At 34.7% G+C, this 15,627-nt stretch overlaps 1 protein-coding gene across 1 annotated transcript in view; it reads left to right on the top strand.

The window, feature by feature from the left end:
• The window catches only part of LOC110108099 (AT-hook motif nuclear-localized protein 20-like), a 17,373-nt gene extending 7,576 nt beyond the window's left edge, over nt 1–9,797 (top strand). The window contains exons 2-4 of the mRNA XM_020838617.1: nt 110–250; nt 5,780–5,864; nt 8,559–9,797. Coding sequence (XP_020694276.1) covers nt 110–250; nt 5,780–5,864; nt 8,559–9,515 — 1,183 coding nt within the window. The 3' untranslated portion in view covers nt 9,516–9,797. The remainder of the gene's footprint in view (nt 1–109; nt 251–5,779; nt 5,865–8,558) is intronic.
• Nucleotides 9,798–15,627: the final 5,830 nt, after the last annotated feature.

The raw sequence follows: 15,627 nt of genomic DNA, 5'->3' as shown, positions 1-15,627 counted from the left end.
TGATGAATATAGCGGCGTGTTGCCCAACATATCTTACTTTTTCTGCAGGTTTAGACCTTTAGGGTGAACTCCCTCAAATAGAGGGGATGCTGTCAATTTTTTTTTGCAGGTGCTACAGGTTTCTGGCAGCTTACCAGCGGTTTGGCCACCGGAAACTACGATACCAAACGGCCAATAATCAGCCGCCGGTAAAGGCATTACACCGCCGGTTTATTACCGACGGTTACCGACGGCCACCGGCGGTGTTACGGTAGACATCCGGCGGTTTAGATCGTCGGTACTACCGACGGCTATCGCCGGTAAATGAACCGTCGGTCTACCGGCGCTTGCCGGCGATTTAAAAAACAAACGATGCCCAACTAAACTGCCGGAGGACCATCAGTAAATTGACCACCGGTAAGCCGTCGGTCAAATAACCGGCGGCGTCACGGCTGGAAAACCGCCGGTTCAAAATCCGGTTATAACCGGCGGTCTAGGCCACCGGAAAACCGCCGCAAAAAAAAAACCGCCGGTACAAGTTTCCTACGCGATTTGTTCTGGCGGCCAAAAAATCACCGTAAAGCCGCCGGTAGTCCAAAAAACCGCTGGTTAATATAGAGTAACCGCTGGAAAAAACCGCCGGATTTCAACATTTTTCCTGTAGTGCTTCCATATTGATAATAGGCTCGCCATTAGAGATAGAAGAAATAGGAATTATAATTATGAGTATTGAATTGGGCACATCCTCACCACCAAAAGATAGATCTTGACTAATAAAATGAGTCATTTGAATATAGTTTTCAATAGCAGGATTAGAATTAGCAATACCAACACCATATATAGAAGATATTATATCTCCCAAAATACAAGGGGATCAATTACAAGATTAACGTACATAAAGAGGATTTTCAAGAGGATACAAGTTATTATGTTTATCGACCTTTAATGAAAGGTCATTAATACACACATTCACTTCCCTAGAAGGAGGGGGATTATTAGATTTCGAGAGAGACACATTAGCAACCATATTTTCATCCAAAGGAATGGTAGCAATCACGTTCGTATCTAAAATAAGGGATATAATTGCATTTTCATTATTATCATTCCCCACGGGTAGTTTTTCAACCGATTCTTTCCTTAATTGAGGATGAAAAATATAACATTCTTTTTTTACTGTAACTAACAGTTTTGCAATATTCACAAAATTTTAAAAGGGGGGAAATCCTCCATAAATTTTTTTTGGACATATCCAAATTTTTCATGATGAATCCACACACAATTAGGTTCAACAAAAACCCTAGCTACTTAAAGCCTCAAACCATTGGTTGTAACACTATCAATTTTCAAATGACGCCTAAATATAGAACCAAAACCATGTAAAATTCTTGGAGAAAAAAATTGTCCTCATATCTGAAAATGAAATCCAAATTAGGATTATAGAGGATTCCACGGTAATATCAAAAAAAAAAAAAAAAAAAAAAAAAAACCTAAAAAAGTTCAAAAAAAAAAAAAAAAAAAAAACCACTTAATAAGCTTCAAATAACAACCGTTAGCATAATCACTACGATCTATGCTTTAGAAATATGTTTATTAGATATCCAAATAAAGGATCCATTATTATCTACTAACTCTTAAACTTCAAAATTTTACATGTTTAGAAATATTGCAAATAATATCACAAAACATATTAAAAATATCTACATCAAAAAATATTTAATGGTTTATCCCAGTGATTGTGAAGCTTAATTATAAACTCATTGATGATACATACCCTTCAATTTGAGTAAAACCACTTAATGTGGAGATTAAAATCTAGAATGAACATTTTAGATAAATAATATATACAAGAATATCTTTTTTTTTTGTATAGTTCATATTATTCTATATACTCTATCGCAAACACCTTGGATGCATATAAAATTTCTATTTATTTTTTTTATCATTGCTAATAACACATTTCCAAAGTCAAGACTGTATTTTTTAGACATTTGATTGATGAGCTGAAGGCTTTATTGGAGGAGGTTGTTACAACCTTTGATGGATAAATAAGTGAAATACTTTAATGAGAGTAACCATTATGTAGTTCATGCCTTTGCAATGATGTTTGGATAGAGGCATAGAGCACACAAAATAGATTACTATATTTATACTGTATAAAGCACTCAATATAAATTTGATTAGAATAAACGGACAAATACTCTTTTTATTTTTATTTTTATTTCATATTCTAACATACAAATCTTTCATTTAAATTACAGAAATAAATTTTAAAAATAAGTTATTGAACTAGACCCTTTTCCCCCCACCTTTATCCTGTGAAGGATTTTTTTTTTTTTTTTTGTAAAGCCCATTTATGGGTGTGAATTTTATATCATCAAAAGAAAGGTTGCAAGGTCATTAGAGGAAATCACAGCTCACTATCGCTCACAAAGCTACAATAGAAAAAATAAATAAATTCAATAGAGCAAAGATTCTCATACTATATACACAATAATTTTTTTTAAAAAAGGCAGGCAGGAAGTCAAACTCAAAATTAAGCCCAAGTTTGGATATGCAATAGGAGTCATCATAAAGGACTTTAAGGACATGCCAAAAACTGAAGAGACCACAAAAACATTCAAAACTCATAGTAGATACACTATATATTCCAATAAGGCTCAATCCAAGATATAATGCAAACCAAAGTCAGCAACAATCACCACATCAACATAAGAAACAATAACAAGATCATTCACAACACATAGCAAAACATGCAGAATCTGATAGACAAAAGGACAAGAAGAGGCAAGGGGACAAAATAAAGTAGAAATTAAGCTCAACCTCAAGAGAACAAAGGAGTCAAATGCAACATAAAATAGAAAATAGTCTATTATCCAACACCCAATAAGCAAAAAAAAAAGAAAATCAATAGCTCAGAACAACCCAAACTTAGAGCCCAATGAACCAGCATACACTTGCCAAAACACCATAGAAAAAACATTAACCAAGGGACAAAACACCTTTATCCCATGAAGATATGTATGCAAGATTATCTAATTTAAGTCATATTATGTTTGGAAAAAGAATGGCAAACAAAGGATCTCTTGATTTGGGAAAGACCATTATTAAACTAGGAAAAAATATTTTCTTAATATTTACCATATTAAAAAAATAAATATAATATGGCATAATCTTGATATGATGCATTTCAAGATATTTAACAAAGTGATGAGTTTTTTTAATAAATCAAAAAATGTTATCACAACTAAAAAAATTCTTAGAAAAATAGTATAGTTATCCTTGTAATTAATTGGGTGTGGCATTAAGAAACTTATGGCATAATATGTTTTTTACAAAAGACAAGGAATTAACTAGTTTGTGAATGACAACAGTAATATTTGAGATGGCTATGTATCAAATTTCAAATGACTAATATATATAGCAGATTTTAATTTAAAATAAATAAATTACATTATTGTAATATATTCATGTTGAGTTTACTACATGATGCGTTACAATAAAATTTATCCGATCAAATATGGATCTTAATGAAATAGTTGAATTGAAATTTTCAAAATTTAGCTCAAGAGCATGTAGTTTCATTTTTTTTTTATTTTTTAAGAGCATGTAGTTTCATTTCAACAAACTTATAGATAAACAAATGTTTTAATGAGAAAAATCGAATGATCCTAAAAGTGCTTTGATTCAAACCCAAATGAGCTAAAATCAAGCCTATAAGTATGGTTGAAAACTTTATGACTCTTTTTGAGGGACCAAATGATCTATAAATCTTTTACCCTTATATTCAAAATGGATGTCTTAATGAGAGAAATACAACAAACCTAAGATTAATCAATTGTATTATTATTAAGTTATTAAATGCCTAAGGAGCAATCTATGAATAAGGGAATCAATAAATATCATTTGATAAAGTATTTGGAGATTTTGAATGAATTTATAAAATATAACTCAAATAAATTAAAAATAAACCCTCACTTTTTACTAAAAAGGACCTAAAATGAGAGGTTCGAGCTAAATGAGTTGGAGTTGAAAAAAGTTATGCCAAAATATTAGTACTGTTGTCATATATACCACCATTGCCCAGCAATCATCATTTTGCATGCAATGTACACATCATGGACAAGCTACCTTATATGAATTAGGTTCATCAAATTTATTCTCATATTCTTTTCTCAGTTCATTAACTAAGATATGATGATCAAGAAATTAATATAGACCATATTTCTTGGAGTCAAATGCAACATAAAATAGAAAATAGTCTATTATCCAACACCCAATAAGCAAAAAAAAAAAAAAATCAATAGCTCAGAACAACCCAAACTTAGAGCCCAATGAACCAGCATACACTTGCCAAAACACCATAGAAAAAACATTAACCTAGGGACAAAACACCTTTATCCCATGAAGATATGTATGCAAGATTATCTAATTTAAGTCATATTATGTTTGGAAAAAGAATGCAAACAAAGGATCTCTTGATTTGGGAAAGACCATTATTAAACTAGGAAAAAAAATATTTTTTTTAATATTTACCATATTAAAAAAATAAATATAATATGGTATAATCTTGATATGATGCTTTTCAAGATATTTAACAAAGTGATGAGTTTTTATAATAAATCAAAAAATGTTATCACAACTAAAAAAATTCTTAGAAAAATAGTATAGTTATCCTTGTAATTAATTGGGTGTGGCATTAAGAAACTTATGGCATAATATGTTTTTTTACAAAAGACAAGGAATTAACTAGTTTATGAATGACAACAGTAATATTTGATATGGCTATGTATCAAATTTTAAATGACTAATATATATAGCAGATTTTAATTTAAAATAAATGAAAATAATTTATTGTAATATATTCATGTTGAGTTTACTACATGATGCATTACAATAAAATTTATTCGATCAAATATGGATCTTAATGAAATAGTTGAATTGAAATTTTCAAAATTTAGCTCAAGAGCATGTAGTTTGATTTCAACAAACTTATAGATAAACAAATGTTATAATAAGAAAAATCCAATGATCCTATAAGTGCTTTGATTCAAGTCCAAATGAGCAAAAATCAAGCCTATAAGTATGGTTGAGAACTTTATGACTCTTTCTGAGGGACCAAATGATCTATAAATCTTATGCACTTATATTCAAAATGGATGTCTTAATGAGAGAAATACAACAAACTTAAGATTATTCAATTGTTTAATATATTATTAAGTTATTAAATGCCTAAGGAGCAATCTATGAATAAGGGAATCAATAAATATCATTTGATAAAGTGTTTGGAGATTTTGAATGAATTTACAAAATATAACTCAAATAAATAAAAAATAAACCCTCACTTTTTACTAAAAAGGACCTAAAATGAGAGCTTCGAGCTAAATGAGTTGGAGTTGAAGAAAGTAATGCCAAAATATTAGTACTGTTGTCATATATACCACCATTGCCCAACAATCATCATTTTGCATGCAGTGTACACATCATGGACAAGCTACCTTATATGAATTAGGTTCATCAAATTTATTCTCATATTCTTTTCCCAGTTCATTAACTAAGATATGATGATCAAGAAATTAATATAGACCATATTTCTTTGATTCAAATCAATCAAGTCATCATAAACGTCTAAATTAGGTTATATAAGTTCATGATCATAAACTAGCTCCATAATTACTCGACTATAAATTGTTCAAAACCTCAAACTACACACACTACAAGAAATTCAGCTATTACTGACGGTTATTACCGGCGGTTAACGATTTATTTCCGGCTGTTTTGTAAAACACCGGCGGCTTTTTAGCGGTACAAATATCACCGGAAAAAATGGCGTAGGTAACTATTTCTGGCGGCCTTTTTCCGGCGGCTTTCCAGCGGCCTGGCAGCCGGTATGTCCAGCTGTAGTAACGTCGTTGACTGCCGATTAGTTACCAACGGCGTACCAGCTGTCAAAATCACAGGTAAAATCGTCAGCTAAACCGCCGGCGACTACTAGTTAATTACTGGCTGCTTACCGGCTGTCAGAACCGCATGAAGTACCGGCGGCTAAACCGCTGGCGTCTCGTCGGATAACCACCGCCTAGCGTCGGTAAACCGTGAAATTCTGGCGGCTTTTGAAAGCCGTCTGGTATCGAGTTTTTTGGCGACTGAACCGCTGGTAATAGCTGATTTTCCTATAGTGACATAATTGAATCTCAAAAGTCACCTAGGAGATAATACTTACTTTGTCCTTAGTACTCATATACTAGACTAACCATTGAAACTTATTAAGTCACATAAACTCAACAAAGGAACAAGGTTACTCATCCAGAGTTATTACCAGCTAATTAGGAGTTCTTAGTAGAGGAACTCATAATTAATTACACTTTTTCATAATTTAGAACTCACTATATTCCATGGCTTAAGGTATAGTTAACAATCAAACTTACAACTAGCTATATTAAGTATGTTCTTATAATTTTAAATGTAGTCCATCTTGTTCAACAACCTTGATCATTATCCATAAATAGGGATTCACTAGTTGAGCAAGGGCACCATACAATTCTATATTTTTTGACAAAACTCCATCCAAGTAATATATCTTTGAGATCCACTCTTCAAAATTTGACTCTTAGATCAGCTTCACTCACCTCTCTACTAAGGGGTAATCTTGCCTCTCTCTCTCTCTCTCTCTCTCCAAGAACAAATATAAATTCAACAATATCTTTTATGACTTCAGAAGATTTTTTTATTGTATAATAAACACAAGTTAATGCTATTTTTCTAATGTTATTAAAATCTAAATTCTTTTTTTTTTCAATATAAATGGACTGTATCATTTTTACACCATCTTTTAACATAAATTTTATTTCTCTAAAATTATGATTTATTTTAGATGATATTGAAATTAAGTTACAGTTCTTACGCAAGTTCTGTCTCATATGAAATGCCAACTTGATTGCAGAGTTAGTTGGCATAAAGCTTTGTTGTCTGTAGCCTTGGCTTCTGTAGAAATAAAAAATATTAAGTTTAATATTTATACTTAAATTTGCTCCTAAGCAAAAAGAAAATTACATGTTAGCTAGGCTATTATCTTAAATGCAGATATTTCCAAAACAAATTATTTGGTCAGCTTAGATAATGATTCCCTATTGTATAAATATTAAATAATTTCATATAAAATCAAATCAAGATAAACTGCATAAAATATCATTTGAGCTCTGCCCACGAGACTCAAGATGGCGCCAGGTGTGATCTAATTGTTGGTGGAACCATTTAATGTCTAAAGAAAAAGAAAATTTGGATAAGAATATTCCGGCCCAAATTTATTTATGTTAATAATTATTAAATTTTATTTAAAAGAAATGTAATATATGATCAATATTTAAAATGTTATTGTAATTATTTTTATTTAAATATAATTATTATTAGGGCTATCCTCCTCAAAATTATGTCACAATATTTTTATCAAAAAATTTCCCAGCTTAAATTTATGAAAGACAATAGTATGCTGAAAGCTACTTTGTATTGATGTGAAAGTAAGAAGAAAATAAGGAGAGGAAAATACAAAAAAAATTAATTAGGCTTAATTAGGAGTTGAAATAGCCTAATCATCACCCAAAATTATGTGGGGATGCTGAACACAGTTCATCATTCGGAGACCAACAAAAATACGCCACATCAGTTGTATCGAACAGCACCGAACGGTACCGAATAGTATCGAGCCAGATGTCAAACAGGAGTTGATGTGTTACATTTTAGTTGTTCTATGGAGGATGTTTAAATATAGTTAGGCTTTGCAGTCAAAAGAAAGGCTAAAGATTAGGTTAACCGAAGTTTTGTACAGTTTAATAAATGAGGAAATGGAGTGGCAAGTACTGGCAGGCCATTGAAGACCGGACGGCAAGACCCATTTCTCTCTCCTCTTGATTCCATTTCCTCTCTTACTAACTCGATACTGTGTTGGGACTCGCGACAGCGACGTGTTCCCACTACCCACCTTCTCGTGCGCACGTTATCCCAAACTCTCTCGCTCTCTCTCTCTCTCTCTCCTTTGTTTTTTTTATATTTTTGTGTAGATCCAGACACGATGGCGGAGCTTAGATGCGAGAAAGGAGTCGTCATCCGAAGAGATAAGAGTCCCTGATAGCACAAGAACGGGCATATCGGAAGTATACCCAATTCCCGTTGCCTAAGAAAGATTTGAAAGCCGGAACCCATGAGAGAGAAAGAGGTAAACTATTGCCCCCTTTTCTCTCCCCCACACCGCCCCACCCACAAAGCAGGATAAAGTTGCAGTGGTGCGCCGCAGCAAGTGCCAGACCTCTCAGACGACTAGGCACCATCCTTGGCATGTACTTGTTCTGTTCCCTACTTTCCTTGAGAGTCAGATTCCTATCTCTCTCTCGCCTAAACGCTTCAGTTCCCTGACCTCACCATCACCAACAAGTACAATTCACTCAGAGAAAGAGAAACAGAGCGTTTCTTCTCATGCCGATCTGTTTCCCCGCGGTTTCGCCCTTTGACCTGTTAAGTTTTCCATTCGTCAGATCTGATTAAGAAGAGGAAGGTAGAGCGAGCCTGCAGAGATCTTAATATTTTAGCTTGCGGGTGAGAGATTGAAGCTGGCGAACCGATGGTGGGCCGGGAGCGCGGGGTTGGGAGGAGTGGACCGCTCGGTCTCCTCCTCTTCCCCCGCCGCCGCCCCCTCCATCCCTTCCCTCCATCTCCGTAACCCCCTCTCCGACGATCACCCCCACCTCCTCGACCCCAACCCAGGCGCCACTAACAGCAGCGGAAGCAACACAAACAATAACGATTCTGCCAGCGCCGAAGACCAATCCGCCGGCGCTGATACCGCAGGCGGAGATACAACCCCCGGAAGCACCACAGTCGACCGCCGCCGCCCCCGCGGCCGCCCATCTGGCTCAAAAAACAAACCTAAACCACCCATCATCATCACCCGCGACAGCCCCAACGCCCTCCGCTCCCACGTGCTCGAGATCTCCACCGGTACCGACATCATGGACGCGGTCACGACCTTTGCCCGCCGTCGCCAGCGCGGGGTCGCTATACTCAGCGGCAGCGGCATCGTAGCCAACGTCACCCTCCGCCAGCCAGCCGCCCCGCCGGGTGCCGTGGTTTCCCTTCACGGACGCTTCGAAATCCTCTCCCTCTCCGGCGCTTTCCTTCCCGCTCCTTCGCCGCCTGGAGCAACTGGACTAACCATTTATCTCGCCGGCGGGCAGGGTCAAGTGGTAGGTGGCACCGTACTGGGTGAGCTCGTCGCGTCGGGACCGGTGATTGTTATTGCGGCCACTTTCTCAAACGCGACCTATGAAAGGCTTCCGCTTGAAGAGGAAGAGCCGCCGGCGACGGATGAGCCACTGGGGTTTGACGCGGGTGTAGGGGCTGCCGCGATGCAGCAGAACGCAGAGGGCGGGGAGCAGTTCCCAACGATGCCGCCGCTGTATAATGTGCCGCCTAATCTGATGCCCAACGGTCAGCTTCCGCACGATGTCTTCGGCGCTTGGGCTCCTCGGCCGCCAACAAACTACTAAGTCTTTCTTAGCTCACGAGTCATTTCCTTCTAAATTATTTCGTCTTCGTTAATATTATTATGCTTGGGTTTTATTTCATGTTTCTTGTGATTCAGTTGCTTGTTTTTGTATGAGTAATGCTACACTATCCCCCAAACACACGAAGAGGTTTTTTTGGGCTATAGGTGGAAGTTAGTGTAGCATTACTGTTTTTCGTTTTTACACAGTTAATTATCGCCTTTTAACTTTCTTTAGTGTTTAGATTCTCTATAAATAAAAACTTTCCTAAATTTTGATTATCAATCCTCCCTTCTATTGCGAAGCAGCTCTTATTAATCTTATTGAGGCTCACATACTTTCATATAAGGGTTCTTTCATTCGAACTTGGTAAAACTATAGGGTTAGGATCGAGGATGTGATTGCCTACTTTTTACATAAAATTTTCATGCAAGTTGCAAAATAAACTTAATAATTGTCTCTTGAACAATGCCAAATGATAGTCTACAGAAGAAAAATAATGAGATTGGTTAATTTATTGAAACAGGTAGTGATTGGATGGATTGTATAGTGCGAGGGGAAGGAAATAAGAACAGGTGTGATTGATAATAGTGTATCTTATCTCTAGACCCTCATCTAGCTAGCTTACTGCTTTCCCTATGATTTATTGTGTCGCTGAACAAAGTATACAATGATGAAAAAAATAATGTTTGATGAGAGTAGTTGGAGCTAAACTTCTATACTACAGGTTGTTTTCATTCTAGCACAAGAGATTTTTTTCAATTAATTTTAGAAGGTACTTATTAAGATAATTTTAGATAGGTAAATCTAGCAAGACAATGCATGTATAACTTAATATTTATCCACTCCTTGATTTCATTAATAAACTTATACACAAATGGAATTTTAATATATCACTGAAAGACTTTTGGTTTATAATTTTTTTTTTATTATTGTGATTTAAAGTCATGTCATCAATCTTCTTTTTTTAAAAAATATTAGTCTGTAATCATTTTTTTGTTGCACTTGTTTAATAGTTTAATTATTGACTATGTGATTAAAATACTGTGGTTTAGTGTAGCTTTTTACCACATATTTATAAAAACATGTGGTTAGTTTTCTATTCAGCTAATTAATATTACTTAAAATAATGACCATGAGATCAAAAGGCATTGCTAGAACTGTATTTATTAGTCATTATCTTAATGAAAAGCGTGAATAGATTAACATTTATTCCCCGTTTAGGGCGTTTTTTACTGCTTTAAAGAAATAATAACTAAAAAACTGATTTAAAAAGGAATAAGAAAGCCGCCCCAAATGAAGCCTTAATCAAACTTCTAATAATTAATGCTGATTATAGTATAAATTTATAGCAATATCGTGGACTTTTTTATTTTGCTCGTTAAATTATTTAATTTGAAAATGGTGTTCTTTTCCCGTTATACGCTATGAGGTCATTTTAGCCAAAGGCAAGTTGATGGCTGTTGGGACTTAAATTCTTTCTGCCAGATTTTCTATTTTATCTAGGCCAACAATATGGCAGTACCGAGGTTCATTGGGATCAACGCCAGTCCTTGTGATAGATTGATGCAAATCACTTCCGTTTTGAGTCAAAATAAAAGCAAATAAAACCTAAGGATATTTTTGTGGTCTTATTGACGAACAATACATTAAGATAACTGAAAAAGGCTGATTTGTGATCTATCAATTGCCTGCTTTCATGTATTGACATTATTGAAATCTTCTGCTACTCTGCCTTTACATCTTCATTTGTACAGTTTGAATTTGACATTTTATAACGATCTAATTTTCAACTGATTTTTTCTTCTGGTATGCCTCTTTTATTCGTCTATTGTTTAAATTTTAAATAAATCTAAATTTCATTTTATGCACTACAAATATTTCAAGCTGTAATCATTTTCTTAAATGGCTTGAAAGATCACTTATATACATACAAGCAATTAAAAGTGCATTTTCTTCACTCTTTTATAAAATTTTAATCAATTTTTTTCATTAGAGGATTATCGATGATGTGACAAAAGGTGTTTGTAACTAATGATGACAATTCAATCATAATTTTACAAAAAATTATGATTAAAATTTAGTCACATCATTAATTATCATATTTTTCATAAAAATTGTAATTATAAAAGAAAATACAGCAAAGCAAAGATGCTTTCTATCATACTTTTTAAAAATGATAGATATTTAATATTTAGTTACATTGTGTTAATTATGAAAGTGGTTCTTAATTAACTTGTTGATGAGTACGTTATATCTTAAAAGCCTACAAATAAATAGGTTAAGTCTTTAGATGAAATAGTTTTGATAAAGTTATTTTGTAAAATATTTCAAGTAGAAGCTATCCTAGCTGCTTATGTTTTCCGATACTTTTAAATTGTAGCTTGATTAATAAGATAGATCATTATAGTTTTGAGGTATAGCTTCTTATTAAATGCGAATAATTTTTTTCTTTATGTGCATATTTTCAGTTTTGCAGACAATTTGAGATTCACAATTAATTACTGATCGATCATCTGACTAAGTTTTTTTGCTGTTAAATCTAGTTTTGCATGTAGCTGTACTTTTTGTAAAGAAGTGAGATTTAGATATTTAGCATTAGAAGCAATAGTAATAAGTAATTTCTTACACATGTGGTTGATTAAATACTTACTGATAGGCAGAGCAGTTTAGCTTAAATCATTTCTTAGTCTATTTAATGTAGTTTGTTACAAATTTGTTATAAGTTTAAAAAACTTCCTAGATTTCTCTAGTTTTCTACTTGATTTCTAGTACATGACATGCATGCCTACCATGCTCTGATACCAAATATGATGTAAAAACATGCAAAGGAACAAGAATTGCTTTGGGATTTTAATAGAAGAGTATTAAAACTTTGCTAGTTATAGATTTAGTGCTTACCCAAGTTTGATATTCGGAATTATCAATTAGAGACTATGCAAAGCATGTAGTTACAACTAGATTAACATGATGCTATCAAGTTAACAACATAAAAATAGAGAGAGTAATGTTATGGCAAAAACAATAATCCACGGTTAACAAATAGAACTCTTCACCTTGGGTCCCTCACGCACGCTCTTGACGGTGGGGCTTTAACGGAGGAAGATTGAGAGAAAACCGAGCAATGCCACTAAGAGACAAATGGTGCCCAAAGTCTAGTCCGTTGGAAAAGTAGCCGGCGATGGGGAATCCACGGGATGACTAGTGAGCATCTAACGTCCGAGAAGAATCAGCTCCTCGATGGAAGGTACTAGTGTAAACAGGATGCGATGTAAGTAATCATACACGGAAGAATCTACATCTAGGTTCACATCAAAGAAAGGAGATTCAAGGATGTTGGTTCGTCCTTGATCATCAAATAAGAAACCATGGTCGACTTCCGGATCGGTCATGCATAGTGGTGGCGACGGTTGGGGAAGAGCACTCTTGAGATTGGTGAGGAGAAAGGGACAGGATGATGGGAGATGACTTGGGAAGGTCAGGGGCGGCTAGGGTTAGGGTTTCTTTTGGTTAAACCAAGTGATTTGGGGGGAAAGAAGATGAGAGGGAAAATCTGAAGTTTAATTTTAGATTTTTAATTAAAGGGAAAGGGCCAATTTGAAATTCAAATCAACCCAATTAAGGGAGTAATGGGAACGGCGGTCATTAGGGGAATTTAGGGGAATTAAATCTTGCTTAGGTGGCAAAGAGGAAAGAGAAAGGGGAGAGAGAGGGGGTCGGTCATAGGTTTGAGGGAATATGTCTAGGTTTAATGTATGTGGGGCCCAATTGATTGCATACTTAATTAAATCAAATTCTGAATTTAAATTCAGATTTGATTAGCATTGAGTAGTTTCCTAATTGGGTGCAAGCGTTTTTAGAAAGAGATTTGAAATTCAAATTTCACATTAAATTCCATTTAGAAACTTCCCAAATAACAAAAAAACAAATGAGAAAAGTAATAACAGCTCTTTGAATTTGAATTTCAAATTGTAATGCTAGGATTAATGGGGGGTCGGCAGGTGGGGATCCAAGGGGGATCGGGTTGGGCTGATTTCAGTGGAGGAGGTGGGATTAAGGGAGGGACGGGTGAGGAAGGGGCAGAATCCAGTGGCTAACGGAAAGGGAAAGGGGGTGGTTGCTGGCCAGTCAGGTGGTGGTCAGTCTGGGGAAGCCGGCGGCTAGGGGAGAAGGGAAGAAGTGGAAGGAAATGATAGGAACCAAGAGCTCCCACAAAGGGGGCTGTTGGGTATTTCTTTGAGCCTCTCCTAGGCTTCACCACTCTATCTAGAACTCACAAAGAGATCCAAAATAAGAAGCTGAAATTTCATCTTAATCATCATCCCAAATACAATAGAAATGACCTATATATATGCATGTCTCACCAAAAAGAAAATAAACAAAGATTAAATTGCTCTCGGGACTATAACATCAAATGACCACCCATAAGGGTAAAATAGTAAAAACTGAAAATAAAATAAACTACTACATAAATGACTCAAAAAATATAAGCTCCTGATCATAGCCGTCGATCTCCAGTGTCTCCGATGATACACGTGTCAAAATCTCTGACAATGTCCTCATTAAGTATAGTTCGGCTACTCCTGTAATGACAGCTATGTGTTATCTATCTAGATTATTTAAATTATGTATTTCTGCTTTTCTTTCTAGATAACAATAAAGTTTATCTTAAACAAATAACACTTAGAAAGTACTAAGTAGTTATACGACTTTACAACTCTTAGAATTTGTAACGATTTGAGGGTCCTTATTAGAGTAGCAGAGGGAAGATATCCTTGTGAAGTCAGTTGCTGACTCGATTGTAGAAGTTCAGAAAGTCTTGAAATCTATCTGTCATCATCAAACTCCAATAACCATGTAAGTAGAAATAAGAAATCAATATAAACATTAAAGAAGTTGGTCCTTCTTCAGTCATAAAAGATACCTCCATCCTAATCAGAATTATCACAATTGTAGAAATCCTAAGTTGATGACCTTGTGAACTAAGGCATTTGACATAAAATTTCTTCTTGTCGCTACCCTTTTTTAAAGAAAAAGATCTTTTAGAGGTCTCAGACATAGAAAGTTCATCCTTATCAATTTTTTTTTGACGCACAATATTCCATCAAGCTGATTATTTCTAACTATAGCTAAATCAAAGACACTTTTGTTTAATGATTTGCGAAATGGTTTGATAGATGTTCTAAAATATTAGGATGGTTCATCAGCCACAGCCTAAGCAGATTTGATGGATGGTTCATCAATCCTACCTTCTGAGCCTTACTAAGAGGCACTTATTTAGCATCATTTTTGCAGTTTTTACTAATGAGGGTGAAGTTTAAAGTAGCATTTAGAGAATGACCATGAAGATGATATATAATGAGAGCAAAAGATAGGAATTTATCAAACTCAATTTTTGAAGGTAATCATGGAATTCAAAGCCCAACCAAATCTCCTTATAATAAGTACAAGATATGTCCATCTTTATCAAAACTCTAGCAACAGATCGTTTGGAAAGAGATGCAATGGCTTGTTCAATTTTTAGAAGATGACCATAGATAGATGCCATGGAATAAAGAGTTGTGGATCTTTAAAGTGGACATGCAGATGGAGAAATGATCGAAATCTAGCTGGGTGAAATTTGAGATTCTGTTAACATTGTAATCATTGTTAAGTATATATATTACCCGACCACCGGAGAAGGAACTTCCGGAGGCTTGTGGAAGTGGCGGCGATGGAGGCGCGCACACAGCCATTTTTGGGCTATTGTCTACTAGGGTAGGTCTTCAGCATGTTTTAAAGAACTTTTATTCATACAAAAATGATCATATACGTACATAAAAATTATTATGTTATAAGGTCAAAAATGAGACTAATGATTTTTTAGTAATACTTTAAGGGGAGATAATGTAATTAAAATTTTTTAACTAATCATAAGTTTCTTGTATTTGTCCTTGGATTTCGTTTTAAATTCATCTACATTTTTGCTTAATGAATTAACTAAATATGATGAAAGTTCATCTTAATTCCGTTTGGCTTTGATCTTTTAATCACATTTTTTTAAGAAGATAATTATAAATGGAATAACTAAATGGATTTTTTTTCTAAAGGTTATTATTTAATCTTAATTTTACAA

This window comes from Dendrobium catenatum, unplaced genomic scaffold, assembly GCF_001605985.2.
Source record: "Dendrobium catenatum unplaced genomic scaffold, ASM160598v2 fragScaff_scaffold_716, whole genome shotgun sequence".
In the NCBI taxonomy this organism is placed as follows: domain Eukaryota; kingdom Viridiplantae; phylum Streptophyta; class Magnoliopsida; order Asparagales; family Orchidaceae; genus Dendrobium; species Dendrobium catenatum.
Note: the sequence above shows the minus strand (reverse complement) of the source record. Positions and strands in the feature narration are given on the sequence as shown.